The 15,491-nt window shown below is 43.9% G+C and overlaps 1 protein-coding gene across 4 annotated transcripts in view; it reads right to left on the bottom strand.

The window, feature by feature from the left end:
• ankrd12 (ankyrin repeat domain 12) overlaps positions 1–15,491 on the bottom strand; it is a 33,723-nt gene that overhangs the window by 3,901 nt on the left and 14,331 nt on the right. For 2 of the 4 annotated variants that reach the window (XM_079349080.1, XM_079349081.1), the window contains exons 2-9: positions 11,588–11,701; positions 9,657–9,807; positions 7,962–8,033; positions 7,397–7,531; positions 6,302–6,505; positions 6,002–6,144; positions 5,087–5,234; positions 154–4,562 (exon numbers count right to left, since the gene is read on the bottom strand). In XM_079349080.1, the coding sequence (XP_079205206.1) occupies positions 154–4,562; positions 5,087–5,234; positions 6,002–6,144; positions 6,302–6,505; positions 7,397–7,531; positions 7,962–8,033; positions 9,657–9,807; positions 11,588–11,647 (5,322 nt within the window). In that variant the 5' untranslated portion in view covers positions 11,648–11,701. The remainder of the gene's footprint in view (positions 1–153; positions 4,563–5,086; positions 5,235–6,001; positions 6,145–6,301; positions 6,506–7,396; positions 7,532–7,961; positions 8,034–9,656; positions 9,808–11,587; positions 11,702–15,491) is intronic. The other 2 variants (XM_079349082.1, XM_079349083.1) reach the window with 1 other exon arrangement.

Genomic DNA, 15,491 nt, shown 5'->3' with positions numbered 1-15,491 from the left:
GCACCACAAAGATCATAGTGAAACATGAAAATGTGGCTCTTGTTCCAGTCGTACAGTGTGGATTGACTGCTGTGACATCAGCCTAAACCAAAGACCATAAACTCGTACTAGAAGGATTACATTTAAGGTTTAACATAAAGACTGAAGACTCACTGTTGGTATACAGAGTTTGCTGAGGGGGTTCCCATCCAAGAGGTAGGATCCATTAAAGGTCACATATTCATCATAATACTGCGGTGGTTGAGGTGTGACGCTGCACAACACTTTGCGTTTCTCCTCGATCTTCTTCCGGATGTGCAGGAACTCGTAGTACGGGTTGGCCCTCTCCGTCTGGTACGGCTCGATCTCCTCCAGCTTCACCGAGTCGACTATCGCAGCCAGAGACTGCTGCCCTCTCTCTTTGTCCTGCTGAGTCGTGGAGCTCGACTGGCAGTTGGAATATTTGGGCATCTTCCTCTTCCGGGGATGCGGCACGTGGATGTCGATATCCTCGTCTGACGAGCGAACCTTGACTTTAGCTCCCGACGAATCAGAATCCCGATCCCCAGATTGTGGGGAGGAGCTCCCCGAGCAGCTGTTGCTGGAGTCAGTCTGAGAAGCGGATTGGACGGTGCTTTGACTCTGCTCTTCCCCGGATGAAGACGACTCTGGTTTATCATCGGCAGGGGTCACCTCCATCGGCTCTGAGCTGGTCTCCGCTCTGGAGTCGCAAAATCCGTCAGTGGCCACGCTGCCCTCGGCTGAAGAACTGTCTGTCGTTTCACAGACGGCAGCGGTGCTGTCACTCTCTGTGCTCTGCGGGACATCGGTCACCTCCTCAGCCTTGGGTTGGGGACTGAGTGAAGAAACAGGAGGCCTACTGTCATCATTCTCCTTCTGAGCGTCGAGGCATGAACCTGCAGCGTCACCGACGGCTCTTGGTTTTGAACTGTCTTGGTTGTCTCCGTCCATGTCCTCCGGAGAACATTCAGACTCGGGGTTTGTTTTGCTGGAGTCCGACTCCCCCGCAGATGAGCAGGGAACGTGTGAACTGGTGGAGGGCGCGGGACTGTCGACGTCCTCTGCTCTCAAGCTCTCTGAAAGGGTTTCCATACTCTCTTGTTCTGCGAGATCAGCACTCTCCGGAGGTTTGTCTTTATGCTCAGAAACATCCGTGCTACTTGTTTCTGTCTGCTGCACGTACTCATTTCCAGAAACAGCCAAAAGTTCCCTTGGCTGGAGGGTTTTTGTGTTTGCGAGCGCTGATGACTCAGTGGGTAGAGAAGATGCAGAAATGGATGCTTGATCAGAATCCTTGTCACTACATTCGACCTCTGTCAGAGTCTGGATTTCATTGGTAGCAGCGGGCTCAGGAGCCGATATACTTTTCTGCTCATGCAAGACAGTTTGAGAGCTGCTACACTCTGTCAGGTTTGTACTCTCGAGGTCTTTGTTGGACATTTGTGGCGTGCCCTCGTCTCTCTCTGTGACCGAATCGGGGTCTGAATTCATTTCTTGTTGACAACTGAGGCTCTCCTCTGTTTCCGTTGAGGTCTCTTTTTGTCTCACCTCCTCCGCGAGCTGGCTGGATTTCAGCTGATTTTCCTCAGCTTTGCCTTCAGTCGATGAATTCGCCTCCTGGTCCAGAATAGCCCTGAGGTACGGCGATTCATGTCTCCCAGGCTGCAGCGTTCTATTACCGAGCGGCTGATCTGGAAGGCTGTTGCAGTCTTTGTCGTGAACGGATGGCGATCTGGTGGCCTGGATGACGAGGGACGACTGGAGGAATGCAGGTTGGGAGTCTGAAGCTTCCATGTTCATGTCAGAGTCGTATTCGACGTGTCGGGGCGTTAATGTCGTCGCCTGACACGAATCCTCCGAGCTAGCAACAGAAACCATCGACACGGACCGCGATATGAGGCCAAAGCGTTCGCTCTCTGGTCTGGGGGATCTGGTCAGACAGTTTTCCACAGCGGACATGACCTTTGCGCTTATAGACGGCAGAGTCTTTCCATCAAGGGACATTGTTCTGGGACTGGTTCCTTCCTTCAGTGGTTTCTCTCTGCCGTGGGCATCCGAGGCCTCAGAGCTTTTTGAGCGCATGAGCTCTTTACTCAGGCACGGTTCAGCCTTCGTTCTGTCTTTGGCCTTGGACTTTATAGAATCTACAAGAGGCCGCTGTTTGAGTCTTTCCCGCTCTTTCTGTTTGATTTTCTCCAGGTGTTTGCGGTGCCACTGCTCGATCTCCTGGTCCTTCAGGCTGAGCATGCGCTCGAAGCTGGTCTGCATCAAGTCATCGTTCACAAGCCGTTTCTCTTTGGGCTTGGCATCCCGTGACGCTGAAGAGCTTTTTGATTTGGCCTTGTCAGCATCCGTTTCATTGGCTTTGGCCTTGTTGATTTTGGCCTGCTGGGAGCGGTCTTTGTGCCGGTCCTTATCCTTATCCTTGTGTTTGTCTGAATCTCTTTCCCGTTCTCTGCGCTCGCGGTCTTTTTCTGGCGGCGTTCTCATGACTTCCTCCTTTGACTTAGCAGACAAGGACTTGCTGCTCTCTGACAGATAGCTCTTCTTCTCCTCCAAAAGTAACTTGAGATTGGAGCTCGAAGAAGTCCCATCTTTTATCTTATCTCTTCTTTTCCGATCACAGTCCTTTTCTTTGGAGCGATCAGATTTGCTGTGATCTGGGGCCTTCTCCAGAGGTTTTCCTTTCTTATCAGAGTTTAGGCGTTCCTTTTCTCTGTGATCCCCACAGCCGTATTCTCTGTCCTGCCTCTCCCTATCAGAACGTTTGTCAAACTTATCTTTATTCCTCCTGCTGTCCTCGTGCTTTTTTGTTAAGGATAAAGATTTCAGCTTTTCATTCTCTTTGTAGTTCTTATCTCCAGGCGAGTGGGAAGAAATAGCTCCTACTCTCTCTTTATCTTTCCAACGATCCACTGAATTCTGTGCGTCGGCTTTGTCGGAGTGCTCGGTTTTCACCTTTTTCTCTTTGTCAGGATGCCGTTTCTCCATTTTTTCGGAGTCCTTCTCCTTCCCGGGGAGTCTCTTGTCAGTTTTCTCACGTGAGCCTTTTTCGGAAGACTCCAGCTGTTCTTGATCAGCTGTGATCCCACTTATGGGTTTCTCTTCTGTCTCTTCTTTCAAGCTGTTGCTCTGCACAGTCTCCTCAGGAATCCGCCCTGAGCCGTGGCAGTCGGCTCGCTCGTCACGCTCACTCGGCTTCGAGTCCTTTACCTTCTCCTCCTTCGCAGCAGCCTCCTTCCGCTCTTTTTTCACCGCCTTGTCTTTCTCCCGCTCCTCTCTCAGTCTCTTTTCCCTGCTACTGGAGTGCTTCTCCTTTGCGTTTCTCTCATCTTTGACAGGGGACGAATCAGAGCTCTTCTGCAGTGAGTTATTGTCTTCACCTTCCCTCTTGACTTGCAGAGGTTCATCCGTCTCATCACTTTTGAAAAAATTTTCCTTCCAGAACTCTCTGTCAAACTCTAAATTCCTGTGGCCATCTTTCCTGGCCTCCTTCTGCCTGTGGCGGCTCCGCTCTGCCTCGTACTCCCTCCTGTGTTTGTCTTTCTCCTTGTGTTTGAGTTTATGCTTCTTTACCACTTTACCGTCCAGGTCAGTCTTCCGTAAGGCACCGTCAGTGCTGTCCACGCTGTTCCCTATGCTGCTCTCTTTGTAAGGACTCGAATGGCCGTCGTCTCCATCCACACTGGACTCTTTCTGTTGGTGTTTGCTCTTTTCCTTGTGCTTATACCCTTTGGTACTCGAGCCTTCAGTGCAGTAGTCTGACTCTGTGTAGTGGTTGTATTTGACACCGTCCACCGGACATGAGCTGTCACTGATGGAAATGCACATCTTAGTATTTTCCTGTTTGAGTGGCGTTTGTTTATCGGTCAGGCTGTGGTTGAGTTTGGGAGATTTTATGGATGACAAATGGAAGAGGTGGACGGACGAGTCATCCTTCGGGCTGAAAGACATCTTGAAGGAGTCTTCCTCTCGACCCTTTTCTGTGCTCTCAGACACGGTTGCGAGAGAGAGGACCAAGGTTTTGCTGTTCTCTTTCCCATCCTCCTGGTTTTCCTTGTTTTTAATCTGGCTTTTGCTCTTCCTCTTCACTTTGCCTTTCTCCTTTTGCTCGGCATTTTCCTTTTTTGACCGCGTGTCAGCCTTCGTGCCCTCTGAGCTCTGAGAACACGTGGGGGAGTTTCTCTTCTCTGGAAGGCTCTCCATTTCGTCGCTGGAGGTGTCTGAGCTGCACTGGACACGAGGAATCTTCTGCTTTTTGGACTTTGAGGTAGACTCCCCTTTGCCACTTTGCTTTCCTGCCACATGATTCCTTTCTTTTTCCTCCTTCTCCCGCTGTCGCAGTTCCCTACGGAGGATGTGTCTGTCATTTAGGGCTTTGCTGAGATCCTCCTCCTCCTCCTCGTCCTTGAACTCGTACTCATCCAGCCCTGGCACGGACGATGAAGCCTTTGTGGACGGTTTTCCATCCGAGTCCTTTTCAGTATCAGAGTCGTCCATGTTGTCGTCCACACTGGAGGGGTTGACAGATGGAGGGTCGACAGATGGGGGATCTTCAGACTCTGAAAAAAGAAAAGATGAACTTTTAATGTATTCAATGAAGTCAGTAAAGCACTTTACACCTGCATTCAAACAAGCACTTATTCACACATGGGTCTTTTCTGCATTATTTTATAATAGAGAGGTACATTTGTCTGAACTTTATCATACATGTGGACGTGTTCCGTTTCTGCACCGTTTGAGCCCTGCAGATGTTTTTAAGCTGTAACTTATGTGTAGTCCATGTTTAATGTTTGACATTTGTTTTGTTGATGCACTTGTTGTAAACCTAATAATAATCCAGAATGTGATTCATTTCTGTGAAATGTGATGATAGAGAAAAAAGTAAGCTGATTTTTGTTAAACTGAAATCTAGACTTCTTTTTAAAGAGTGGAAAGTAGGTTTCCTTAAGTTTCCAAATAACACTGATACAGTTTAAAGGGCCCAACACATCATAAAAGGACAATAGATCAACATGTCCAGTAACATACAGTTATGGAGCCTTAAGGGGGAGTTCAGCCAAACACTACAGCATTCTCTGCATACCTGATGAGCTGTCCTCTTGGTCCGACATTGGCAGCTCTCCCTTTAATAACTGTTCCAGCTCCTGAGAGTCTGCTACGTCCACTGGGCGCTCACCACGCTTGTTGGCCTGGAAGGCGTTTCCACCATGGCGTAGTAGCAGCTTCACAATCTGTTCAAAAGATTAAGGAAGTGAGACGGAAAATTTAAAAACAAACGTAAAAGGTTTCAGACAAACATTTATTGACTGAAGTAAAAAGAAAACACGTTTGCTTTTTTTTTTTTTTTTACATGTGTCTGTCATTTTGCTAAAAACAAAAACAAAAAAAAACGTGTTAAGATCAGTTAATTGCTACAAAGCTTTTCTAGTAAAGTTTTCTAATAAATGTAAACAGAAATGTGGAGAACAGAGAGATTATGGTTTGATGGATGTAATTTATTGATTTATTGATCCATCCACCAGGTCTTCTCTGAAGCAGCGTTGTCATGATATAAGAATTTTAACTTTGACAGCAGACAATAAAAAAACCATGTTGTTGACATCAGTTTCAGAACTCGAAGTCCTAGGCACCCGGAACTGGGATTCTTTTTTTTTTGTTTTTAGTAACCAGCCTGTATACAGCACAGCTCCAGAAAGAGTCAACAAGCACATCCCAACTCATTGAAGAACTTGACTAAGCATGAAATAATGAGTTAGAATGGTGTATTGTAAATGTGGCTGTTAGTCTCGACTCTCCATGTCACTCCTGTGATTGGCTCGTGGCCATTCAAGGGTGTATCCCAACTCTCGTCCAATGACAGTTAGGCTTCCAAATTGCCTCGAGTTATTTTTTGTACTTTTGTCATAAACTTGCTTGATTATTAAAATCCTTTTTATGCAAAATGTCTTTTTTAATGTTTATTAAACTGTGGATTGACAAACTTCCGTAACTCTCTTACATCTTTGTGCCCGCTGCTTGATGCATCGTGAAGCGGCGTGTCATCATCCAGACCTTGCGTGTTCACCTCTGCACCTGCTGCGATTAAAACTTTGGCCACATCGTAGTAACCAAGATTACAGGCTTCATGGAGAGGAGTCCAACCTGATGTGGAAAGAAAACAGAATTTAAATGACATTTGTGTCAGTATGTTATTTTAACAATGAAAAATTCTGGCAAGTCATCTTGATTTTAATCAACAGACAATGACCATGCACACACGACAAATGCTGTTCAATGATCCAGCTCTCGTCGATCGTACCTGCAAAGTCTTTGACATTAACATCAGCTCCCAGGCTAATGAGCTCTTTCACTTGCTTGGCGTCTCCCCGGATGGCGGCCATGTGAAGGGGAGTCTCCCCTCGCTCGTTCCTCTTGTTGACCTTGTCCTTCTGTCGAGACGTGGCGCTGCTGGGGACTTTCTTCTGCACAGGGGTCGTTTGTGAGGGATGACTGGGAGTAGAGTCTGGACACAGGGAGAGAGAAAAGGACTTAATTGATGCTTAAAGAACAAGCCTGTCATGGGATGAGATCATTATCTGTAATTATAGGTAAGGGACTGGACTCAAAAACAGAGAAAGCAGCTGTTGAGTGGATACCTGAGATAATGTGATCATTCGTGTCTCTGTTTTCACACAGGTATCAGTTTAAGATTTGTAAAATATTCTGATAAGATCAATCCATCTTTGTTGCGTGAGGCTGCAGCCAACAGCTGGTTACCTTAGCTGAACATAAAGTAGATAAGATCAAGCCTCGCTTTGGGCAAAAAGCGACAAAAATAAAAAGATCAACTCTACTGCACGAAATACTCAGATTTAGTTCTGTGATTGTTTTTGTAAGTTAAATGTATTGGTTGATCAAATTAGAATTATTGAGCCTTTAGAGGTGCTGCTTAGTTCTTTTTCATCCTCCAGAACTAGATGTTCACATCATTTTCAGCAATTATGCAACGCTAACATGCTGCTGGCTCCAGCTTCATCAATGTTAATGCATTCAAGAATTACCATTTTACAGTTTCTTCAATGAAGCAGTCGTTTGAACGGCCACAGTGCACAGGTTTTATCGGAAACCTGAAACCTGTGCAGACTTGTGTCTGAATGTTGAATGACTGTATTTATGCCCAGGTAAGTACCCATTGTCCTCACCTTCCAACGAGGCAGAACCTGTTATTTATGAAAACAATTCTTCTCCAGTTACATTTGATGAAATAACACTATCGATGGAAAAGGCCCTGCTGTATTTTTACAACATTAAAGCTCATGTCTGCCTAAATTGCTTGAAAGCATGACTTATAAAACAGTAAATACATTCGGAGTAATGTAAAGGAAGTATTTCAGTTGAGTGTAAGCACACATACCTGGACTGTTGGCAGTCATCTGCATGAGGAGAGCCATCTGTTTGCGCTCTGACAGGGGATATCCAAACAAAAGGTTGGCCTGGGACTTTTTGCCCCCCTCCTTTTTCATCTTCTTCTTGTCTGGTCCATCTTTCTCTGCAACAAAACCAAGAAATATTTTAATGAAGACAAAAAATAAAAAAAAGTCCAGTTTCATCTCAAGCAGCATTTCCCTCATCGTAGTGACACCGCTTTCTGTGTCCCTTGTATCTGTCGAGCACGCAGAGAAAACAGATGACAAGCATGAGGTTTGAGAAGGGGAAAAAAAAAAGGTGACAAAAATAAGACAACAATCTGATAAGCCAGCCAAGTGCAGACGGCACTCCTCGGGCCCCCCAGTCTCCATCGGACGGTTGTTACTAAACACAGACATGCGTGAGCTCTAACAGGAGCAGATGCAGGGCTAAAACACACACACGTGCATGTGTGTATGTATGTTTACAGCAGCATAGTGGCTTAAAGTAGGTGATGTTACTTGTAGAGAAAACAGGGGGGGGGGGGCAGAGGATCGGGCTGCAGCGATTACCTGCGTATATCCTGCAAGGATGCACTAATCTCTCTCCCCAGGTCTCACTCGACTGGCCTGGGTCTGAGTCATCTACAGTGCAAAGCAGAGAGGATGGGGAGAGGAAGGGGGAGGGAGCAGGGGAGGGAGGGGGGGGGTGAAAGGGTGGGAAAGCACTGCATTAACGCTCTCTCACCCTTTCTCATCTCACATGTTCTGAAATACAGACAGGCACAGAGGCAGACTCACTCTCCTCGCACAGATTATGAATCATGGAAACACAGGACACAGGAAGTGATCCGAGATGGTCAGCAGAGTCTTCACTTTGTTTTGTTCCACAAACACAGAATCTGAATAGCGTAAGAAAGGCTTCTTGAAGGAGAAGCCCCCCTCCATGCTAGTGCAGCATTCAATTATAGTCAGTGAATACAAAATTGAGGGTTCTTGTCCGTTAGTATGACACAGCACCAAACTCTACAGAGGAGATGAAGGCAAACCTAGCAGACCTATTACTCTACCTGATATACTATAATGACAGCTCTTATGGTGCACAAACTATGTTTTTAGGACACATCTCTGATGTTAACAGTTTACCTCCTAACTAAATGACAGGGGCAGATTAGATTATTTAAATAAGAGGGGTAGGACACAGACTTCAAGCAGTCAGCATGAAGACGTTACCTAAATAGAGCACTTACTAAACGAACAGTAAAAGATGTTCAACAAGAAGCTGTTATTCTACAGTGTTATTTGTCTTTTGTATTTCTGCCAACATGTCCATCAAGAGGGGGAAAAAACATCTTAGAGATCACTCTGTGCAGACTGCATGGTATTCACAGCAGCAGCAGCAGCCGGGAGCTGAAGACAGCTAAAAGTACATTTAAGTTCCCTTGCTTGGCCAGGAGTTAACCGCCTGGCAAGAAACTATTTTTGCAACATGAAATGCATTTCCAGTGATTTGGATTTAAATAACATGACTCAGCTCAAGAGAAAACAAAACGTCATGAGAGCAATGAGACTCTTATTGATACGATCGAAGTGTTTGATTTTGGGGTTTTTAAAAACTGCTGCACCAGGTCTTAAAGAGAAGGTGGGTCCCTACTCTCACCCCTTGTCTCCTGAACTATAACAACTCAACTCCAAACTCTGACTGTTTGCGTCTCTCTTTCCTCCTGCCATCTTTCACCCCCAGAAAGACTCTCTCTCTTAAGAGATTTCAGAGCCAGACTTTAAAGTGACACTTCATTGATTCTGTATGTCCTCCCTTTATCTTGAAACACTTTGATGGGCCAAAATAGCCCCCAAAGACGCTTCAATCTATTTCAGTGCTAGCTGAACTTATTCCATCACCCTTTAGAACCCTAAGTATGTAATAAAAAACAAAAATGGCTCAAGCAAAACATACTCTGCCTTTAACACTGAACTCACATTTTATTGATGCATCGACATTAAAAGGGCTTCTACACCACATCTGTGTGTTCTGATTCACATGTTCCCTCTAGATTCCCAACAGTTTGGTTTTTCTGTCGTTATTAAACACAACAGGCCATCGTTTCATCAGCCTGGTCAGTTTTGGGTTCTCTTGTCCAACAACTTTAAACCCTTTCACCCCTTGAGAAAATGTTCAATAACAGGCCACCAGGAGGCACTGTGAGGACATGGCAGCCAGCCAGCAGAATGGATGCTACAGGGGAGGATATGTGCAACAGCTCTTACCAGTGTCGGAGTCTCGCTCCTCTGTCCTGAGTGGACTCGAGGTGAAGGAGAGCTTGCGTTTCATAGAAGACTTTGCTTTCCCTTCCTTCCCCAGCAGCTCACTCCGGTCCAGCTTCGGAGTTTTGGTAAAAGGGGACAACTTGTCTTTACTCTGTCAGAAGTGAAGAAGAGAACATGACACAAATTCCTTTAGACATGTCAAATACTGCAAACGGGGATAAAAGTGTAGCCTGTATGACTCTCTAAACAAGTGTTTTATGCATGCTATCTTTAAAGTTAAAAGTACAAGATCAGGAGAGGAGAGAAAACTGTTGTTACAAGGTTTGTTCAAAGTCAAATTCCAAGAAAATTTACAAGAAATGGATAAGTTGGATGCTATTAAATAACAAGAAATGATAAATAAATAAAGCCATTCAAGTGTTTCATATGTGAACATTTTCTGGCTTCACTCTTTTCTAATATTACATTGGAGGGAGTTACCTTGAGTTCTGGAAACATTTCAATTAATCACAATAAGGCCATGAGTAAATTAAATAAAGACAAACGGACAATTGTTAAAAACTAAACAAGCCGCCTTCTACTCTTACTCTTTAAAGACTAAAAAAAATAAAAAAAATAGCAGACACAAATACGTCATATTCCAGTGCATCCTCCCTGCCAACACCCACTGGATAAGGAAATCTGACAGTGGCTTTCTATTCCAGTTGCTGGGTTCTTGCACCCTGATCTGCAGACAAAGCTTCTTTTTTTGTTGCACTACTACTGTGAGCTACACTTTGGTGCAGTAAAATAAATTTCTGGCAGGCTGAAAAATGTCTGCAGTGTGGTTCTACTTTGATCTCAGAGAAGCTATGTGCCAGCTGTGCAAGGTTCAAGTGTCTGTTGGTGTTAAAAGTAAAAGCAAGTCAGGATGAGAAGCACTTCAGTCTTAAAAAGAAAAGGTAGACGTATATTGCGTCTCATTTATGGAGGGAATGATCAATAAGTGATGTCAGTAAAACAACAGGGGGCATAGGCTTTGTGGCTTCTCACTCACTTACACAATACATATTTCACAAAGTACCGTGGTCTTAAACACAGGTACATCTGGGTTTTTTTTAATAATAGACCAGCACATTAAAGCATGAATAAATGTCCCCGGAGTGGCCCTCAGACTGCTAGCTATAATGTGGAATTTGAAAACCTCTGGTCCCTTGCTATCCAAATCTATAGATGTATAGAGAATCACATGTAATCAAAGTGTTTGGCTTTCAGAAGAGAGCAACGTTTATTTTCTAATTTGGGATCTCACTCTGACTCCCTCATCAGTTCGATTTCAATAAGACTTCAAGAAAAAGCCAAGGGTCGTTTAAGATGTACAAGTAAAAGAGAGAAAACTATCAATGTCAAACTATGCAACTAAGAGTTAAAACACAGACTACATGTGACAAGCTCAAAACGAGGTTTCTTACGTCAGAGTCTTTCTTCACAGCATGGCCAGAATTGACATATCCTAATATTTACAAACATTTAATCACCAGCTAAAATCACCACTTAACCTAACCAATGGTTGTCCAAACCATGCCTCGCAAATCAAGTTTGTCTCACGAGATTAGTGAGTATAAGGCCTGAAGTCTACAGAACAGACACCATGAAGCTCGTCCCTGGTATCTGCCTTCTTAAAAGCTTAAATTTCAGTTTGGAAGCATTCTTTAATAACAAAGTTTTCCACACACCTGTAGCACATTCCCATTATCATTATAAGCTCCGAGACAATTATTGGTGGTTTGTAATCAAATGAAAGGAGGCACATGTAGTATAAATTCAACAAATTCCTCAAAAGGGATTCTTCAGGGAACAAACATGTGCAATGTCTTCATACTTGAGAACAAGAAAGAAGACATAAACAACAATAAATTAAGTGCTACTTTTGTGTTCATGTGCTAACAAACCTTCTTCCCCGCCTGTTTATCCACCATGGCTCCATCTCTGTCGCTCCCAGGCTTGGCCATGGTGTGGCACCTGACTAGCTGTGACAGCTACAGCGCAGTGGGTTCATCATGCACCTGAAGACAGAAAACGATGGCAATGAGAGGGATTTCAACACTGACATATGTACGTCTGTATGGACACAGGCCAAGTGTGTCTTTAAACTTGCTGTAAACAGACAGTGTTTGCAGGAAGTAGAGGACAAACATCTAAATGCAGGTACAATTAAATGACAGTTCTTTAGAATTTACGTACAGTTTGTTGATCAGTGATTTGTATTCAAATCTCCATTACATTTCATGAGATCAACCTTAAGAAAAACATGCAGGGAAAAAAAAACTACAAAGGGCAGCATGAATCACCGCTTTAGGGACTCTTTGGGCTTCTGGAAGAAAAACATGAACCTGCATGTTGTCCCTGTAGTCTACTCATGTCTCTAACCAAGCTCCTTTGTGATGTGGTTTTAGTCAGTGCAGTAACACATGCAGCAGCGCAACAGTGGGCGCCTATACTGAGTAAAGAAGTTCAACAAGCAGCTGAACGTACACACAAAGCAGAAGTGACATTTATCAGTTATCTTGTCACATGAAGATTGTCACTTTCAGTCACAAGAGCCTATTCTTATGCACTTTCACCCAACGTTCCTTGTGTCTTTTTGTTTAAAACGCTCTTTCACAAACAGCATGGCACCTGACTTTACAGAACAGCCTCTCTGGTAACTATGAGTACAGTAAACAGCAAACTATTTAAAGGAACTGATAATTAGCTAAGCAGCCTCATTAATGAATGGGACAGCCCCATTACTCAACATGCATGCATTACAGGCTTCGTCGAAAAAAAGTTGAGAAATGTGGTCAATTTGATCTGTGCAGCAACAGTACGAATTTCATCCAATCAGATGCTAATTTTCACCATCATGGCTGGCTGCAGTATGTTGATGGAAATTAAGTCATGGATTCCTCATTTGCTCTGCTTTTTCCAAAGCAATCTGACCTTGTACTGTTGAATGACAAATAATACATGTAAAATTGGGGGGTGAAATGTTGTCCTCTAAAATTTAGTTCAGCTTTAAAAAGAAAAAAAATCCTGTTCCACTCTGTTCTATCCAGGACCAGGCGAAGCAGTATACTACCATGTTCAAGAAGCAGAAACTATCAAACAGAAATTGTTGAGCTATAGACTGGCACAGGAATGAGTCCTAAAACCCGGAAGTGAGTTAGAATTTTAGCGCCATGGTTTTTCGCTAACCTAAAACAGCTGTTGCTAACAAGTGACTAGATGAGACTACAGTGGTTGTCATGGAGACATTAAAAGTCATCACGCCGGGAACTCTCTCACTAATGATGAATCATAAGTTATAATGGTTGTGACGTCAAAGTAAACCGAGCGCGGTGTAGTCCACAGCATAACGTTATCTTTTTACTTCTCTCGGCTGCATTAACTCTTCAAACTTCATATAAGTGGTGTTCATCTGCACAGCTACGCATCAGAAACGTGTGTTTGCCACAGAACTTCTTTTTGTCAATGATATAAAATCCAATGCAAAAATCCCATAGAACAATTTTCTTAGGAACCACCGGCATAGTTACTTCCGGATTGGCCTACAAAAATATGTCATCAGTATTCCAGTCTATTCTTTAAACAACATATTAATCTAACAAACTGTCAACCTTCAATTTAAAAAAACAAACAAAAAACGTTATTGTTCCCAGGGGTCAATAAAAGGCACACCGAGCAGTAAATGAACAATAGTGCAGCTATACTAAAAATTAAAAAAACAACTTTAACCTTGCCAGATTTCCAGAAAAATCTAACCGAGCTCAACATGTTCTGTTCATACATATGCAGCCATCCCATCGTTTGGGTCACCATGGCTACAACACCAACAGCAAAGCAACAATCCTGTGAGCTACACACCACACAACTTTATGTGTAGAGCTTCTAAAGGCTGGTTCACACGGCAGGATTTTAAAATTGTCGGCAGATTTCCCAAACTTTAGAGACCACACACACGGCGATAAATAATCGGAGGTTTTACAGTTTTGGTCGTACAGTGTGTGGTGTGCGGCCACACTGCAACATCAACACACCACACACGAACCGATTTCACTCGCGAACGTCCCCCGATCAGACGGGAAATCTCGCAAAACCTCTCGAGATCAAACGTGATTCCAGAGTCAACAAACGGACGAAGAGGACGTAATAGTGATCGTTTGTGCTGTTTTTATCTGAAAAACACGTTTTAAAAAGAGGCGTCGGTCAAAGGAGTGGAGACAACGGGAGCATGAACTGTACTTGCTACATGATGATATGGAGGCGAGTAGTTGTTTTGCTACCGGTGTTTTCGCTACTACGTCACCTCGCTTTCTGATTGGCTATGCGTCACATTCAACAGGCTCGTGCTCGTTTTCTCCTCGGGGGGGAAACACCACACATGATGAGAGATCGGGCCAAAACGATCCAACATGTTGAATATCCCCGATTTGAGATCGGAGCGGTCCCGACATTCTTCCGACCGGACGAGAGCGGTCTGAACACACCACACACGGCAGGATGATCTTATAAGATTATCTTATGATGATCGGGGCGTCCTTAAGATTATCGGAAGGAGAGAATCGGAGCCAAAATCTGCGTAATTATCCTGCCGTTTGAACCAGGCTTAAGGTTAGCAAGGGCTGCTTCTCTCACCAAGCCAGTTTGTAAAGACTGCCTCCATATTGTAACAACACAAGTGTTTTCTTTTGAATTAAAGATGCAAAAAGGCACAATATTTGAGAATCAGAACAGTGAATCATAAAAAAAGATGACACTGTGACAGTATAATCAACCCATGCCTGTATGAAACAAAAAGAAATGTAGCATCACTGTAGCTGAAGGGATCATATTCAGGCTGCAGGCACTTCAAATATGAAATGGCATCAAGATAACAAGCATATCCTAGCATTTCATAAACACCAGGAGATTTATGATTGACTCATACTTGTCAAAAAAAAAAACACATTTTGTGTCGTCCGATCATTTTATAACCGTTGCTGATTGTGAGTAATATTGACAGTCAGGTATAGTTTTCAAATACATAGCCCTGCTGCTCAGCCCAGGCTAGGGAGAGGTCCATCATTAGTCAGCAGATAGCTAGTGTGCATGTGCAGCAGCCCCATCAGTCAGTCAGCTGAAAGTGAGAAATGAGGCAGCCCACAGTGAGCATGTTAGTGTAAAGAGGATAGTGCATCAGGGGCATTAAAGCAGTATGGACAGCCCCGGACCAGACCAGAAAACAAGGCGAGGAGGGTGTGACTATAATTACAAAGGTATTTGGGCACTCGCCAGTTTGGCCATGATTGTGTTTCATGAGAAGCTCAGGGCAGCATAAGCCCAAGCAAGGGCTGCCATTAACCTTGAGCTGTTTCAAGTCTCAATCAAACCCTGCCTTGATGACTACTATTACGACTCAGAGACCAAAGCTGAGATTAGATTGGTGCTAAATCCTGGGGAGTGAAAACAGAGATGCTGATAATTACCTATTATCCTGCTAAATTTGAATGAAAAAGACCTACCCACAAAATCATGACGGTGAAAGAGAGACCATATTACTACTGCTGTGTTAAGATCAAACACACCGAGTGCTCCAGGACAGAGACGAGACCATAACCATCTATGAAAAATAATCGTCTTGTGTGCAGTGAGTGTGTCATCCACTTAGACTGTAACACCTTCACTATAAGAGCGATTTAGAGAACTTAAACACTATAACGGAGTTGTCACACAAGATAGCAGGGACTGCTCTTTTCATTGATAAAATAAGTTATGAATAGGATGCATTTATTCACCATTTTCTGATGTTTTAGAGACAAAACACTTACAGAGAAT

The sequence above is a fragment of the Symphodus melops genome, assembly GCF_947650265.1.
Source record: "Symphodus melops genome assembly, chromosome: 7".
NCBI lineage: Eukaryota > Metazoa > Chordata > Actinopteri > Labriformes > Labridae > Symphodus > Symphodus melops.
This window is presented reverse-complemented; position numbering and strand designations above follow the sequence as displayed.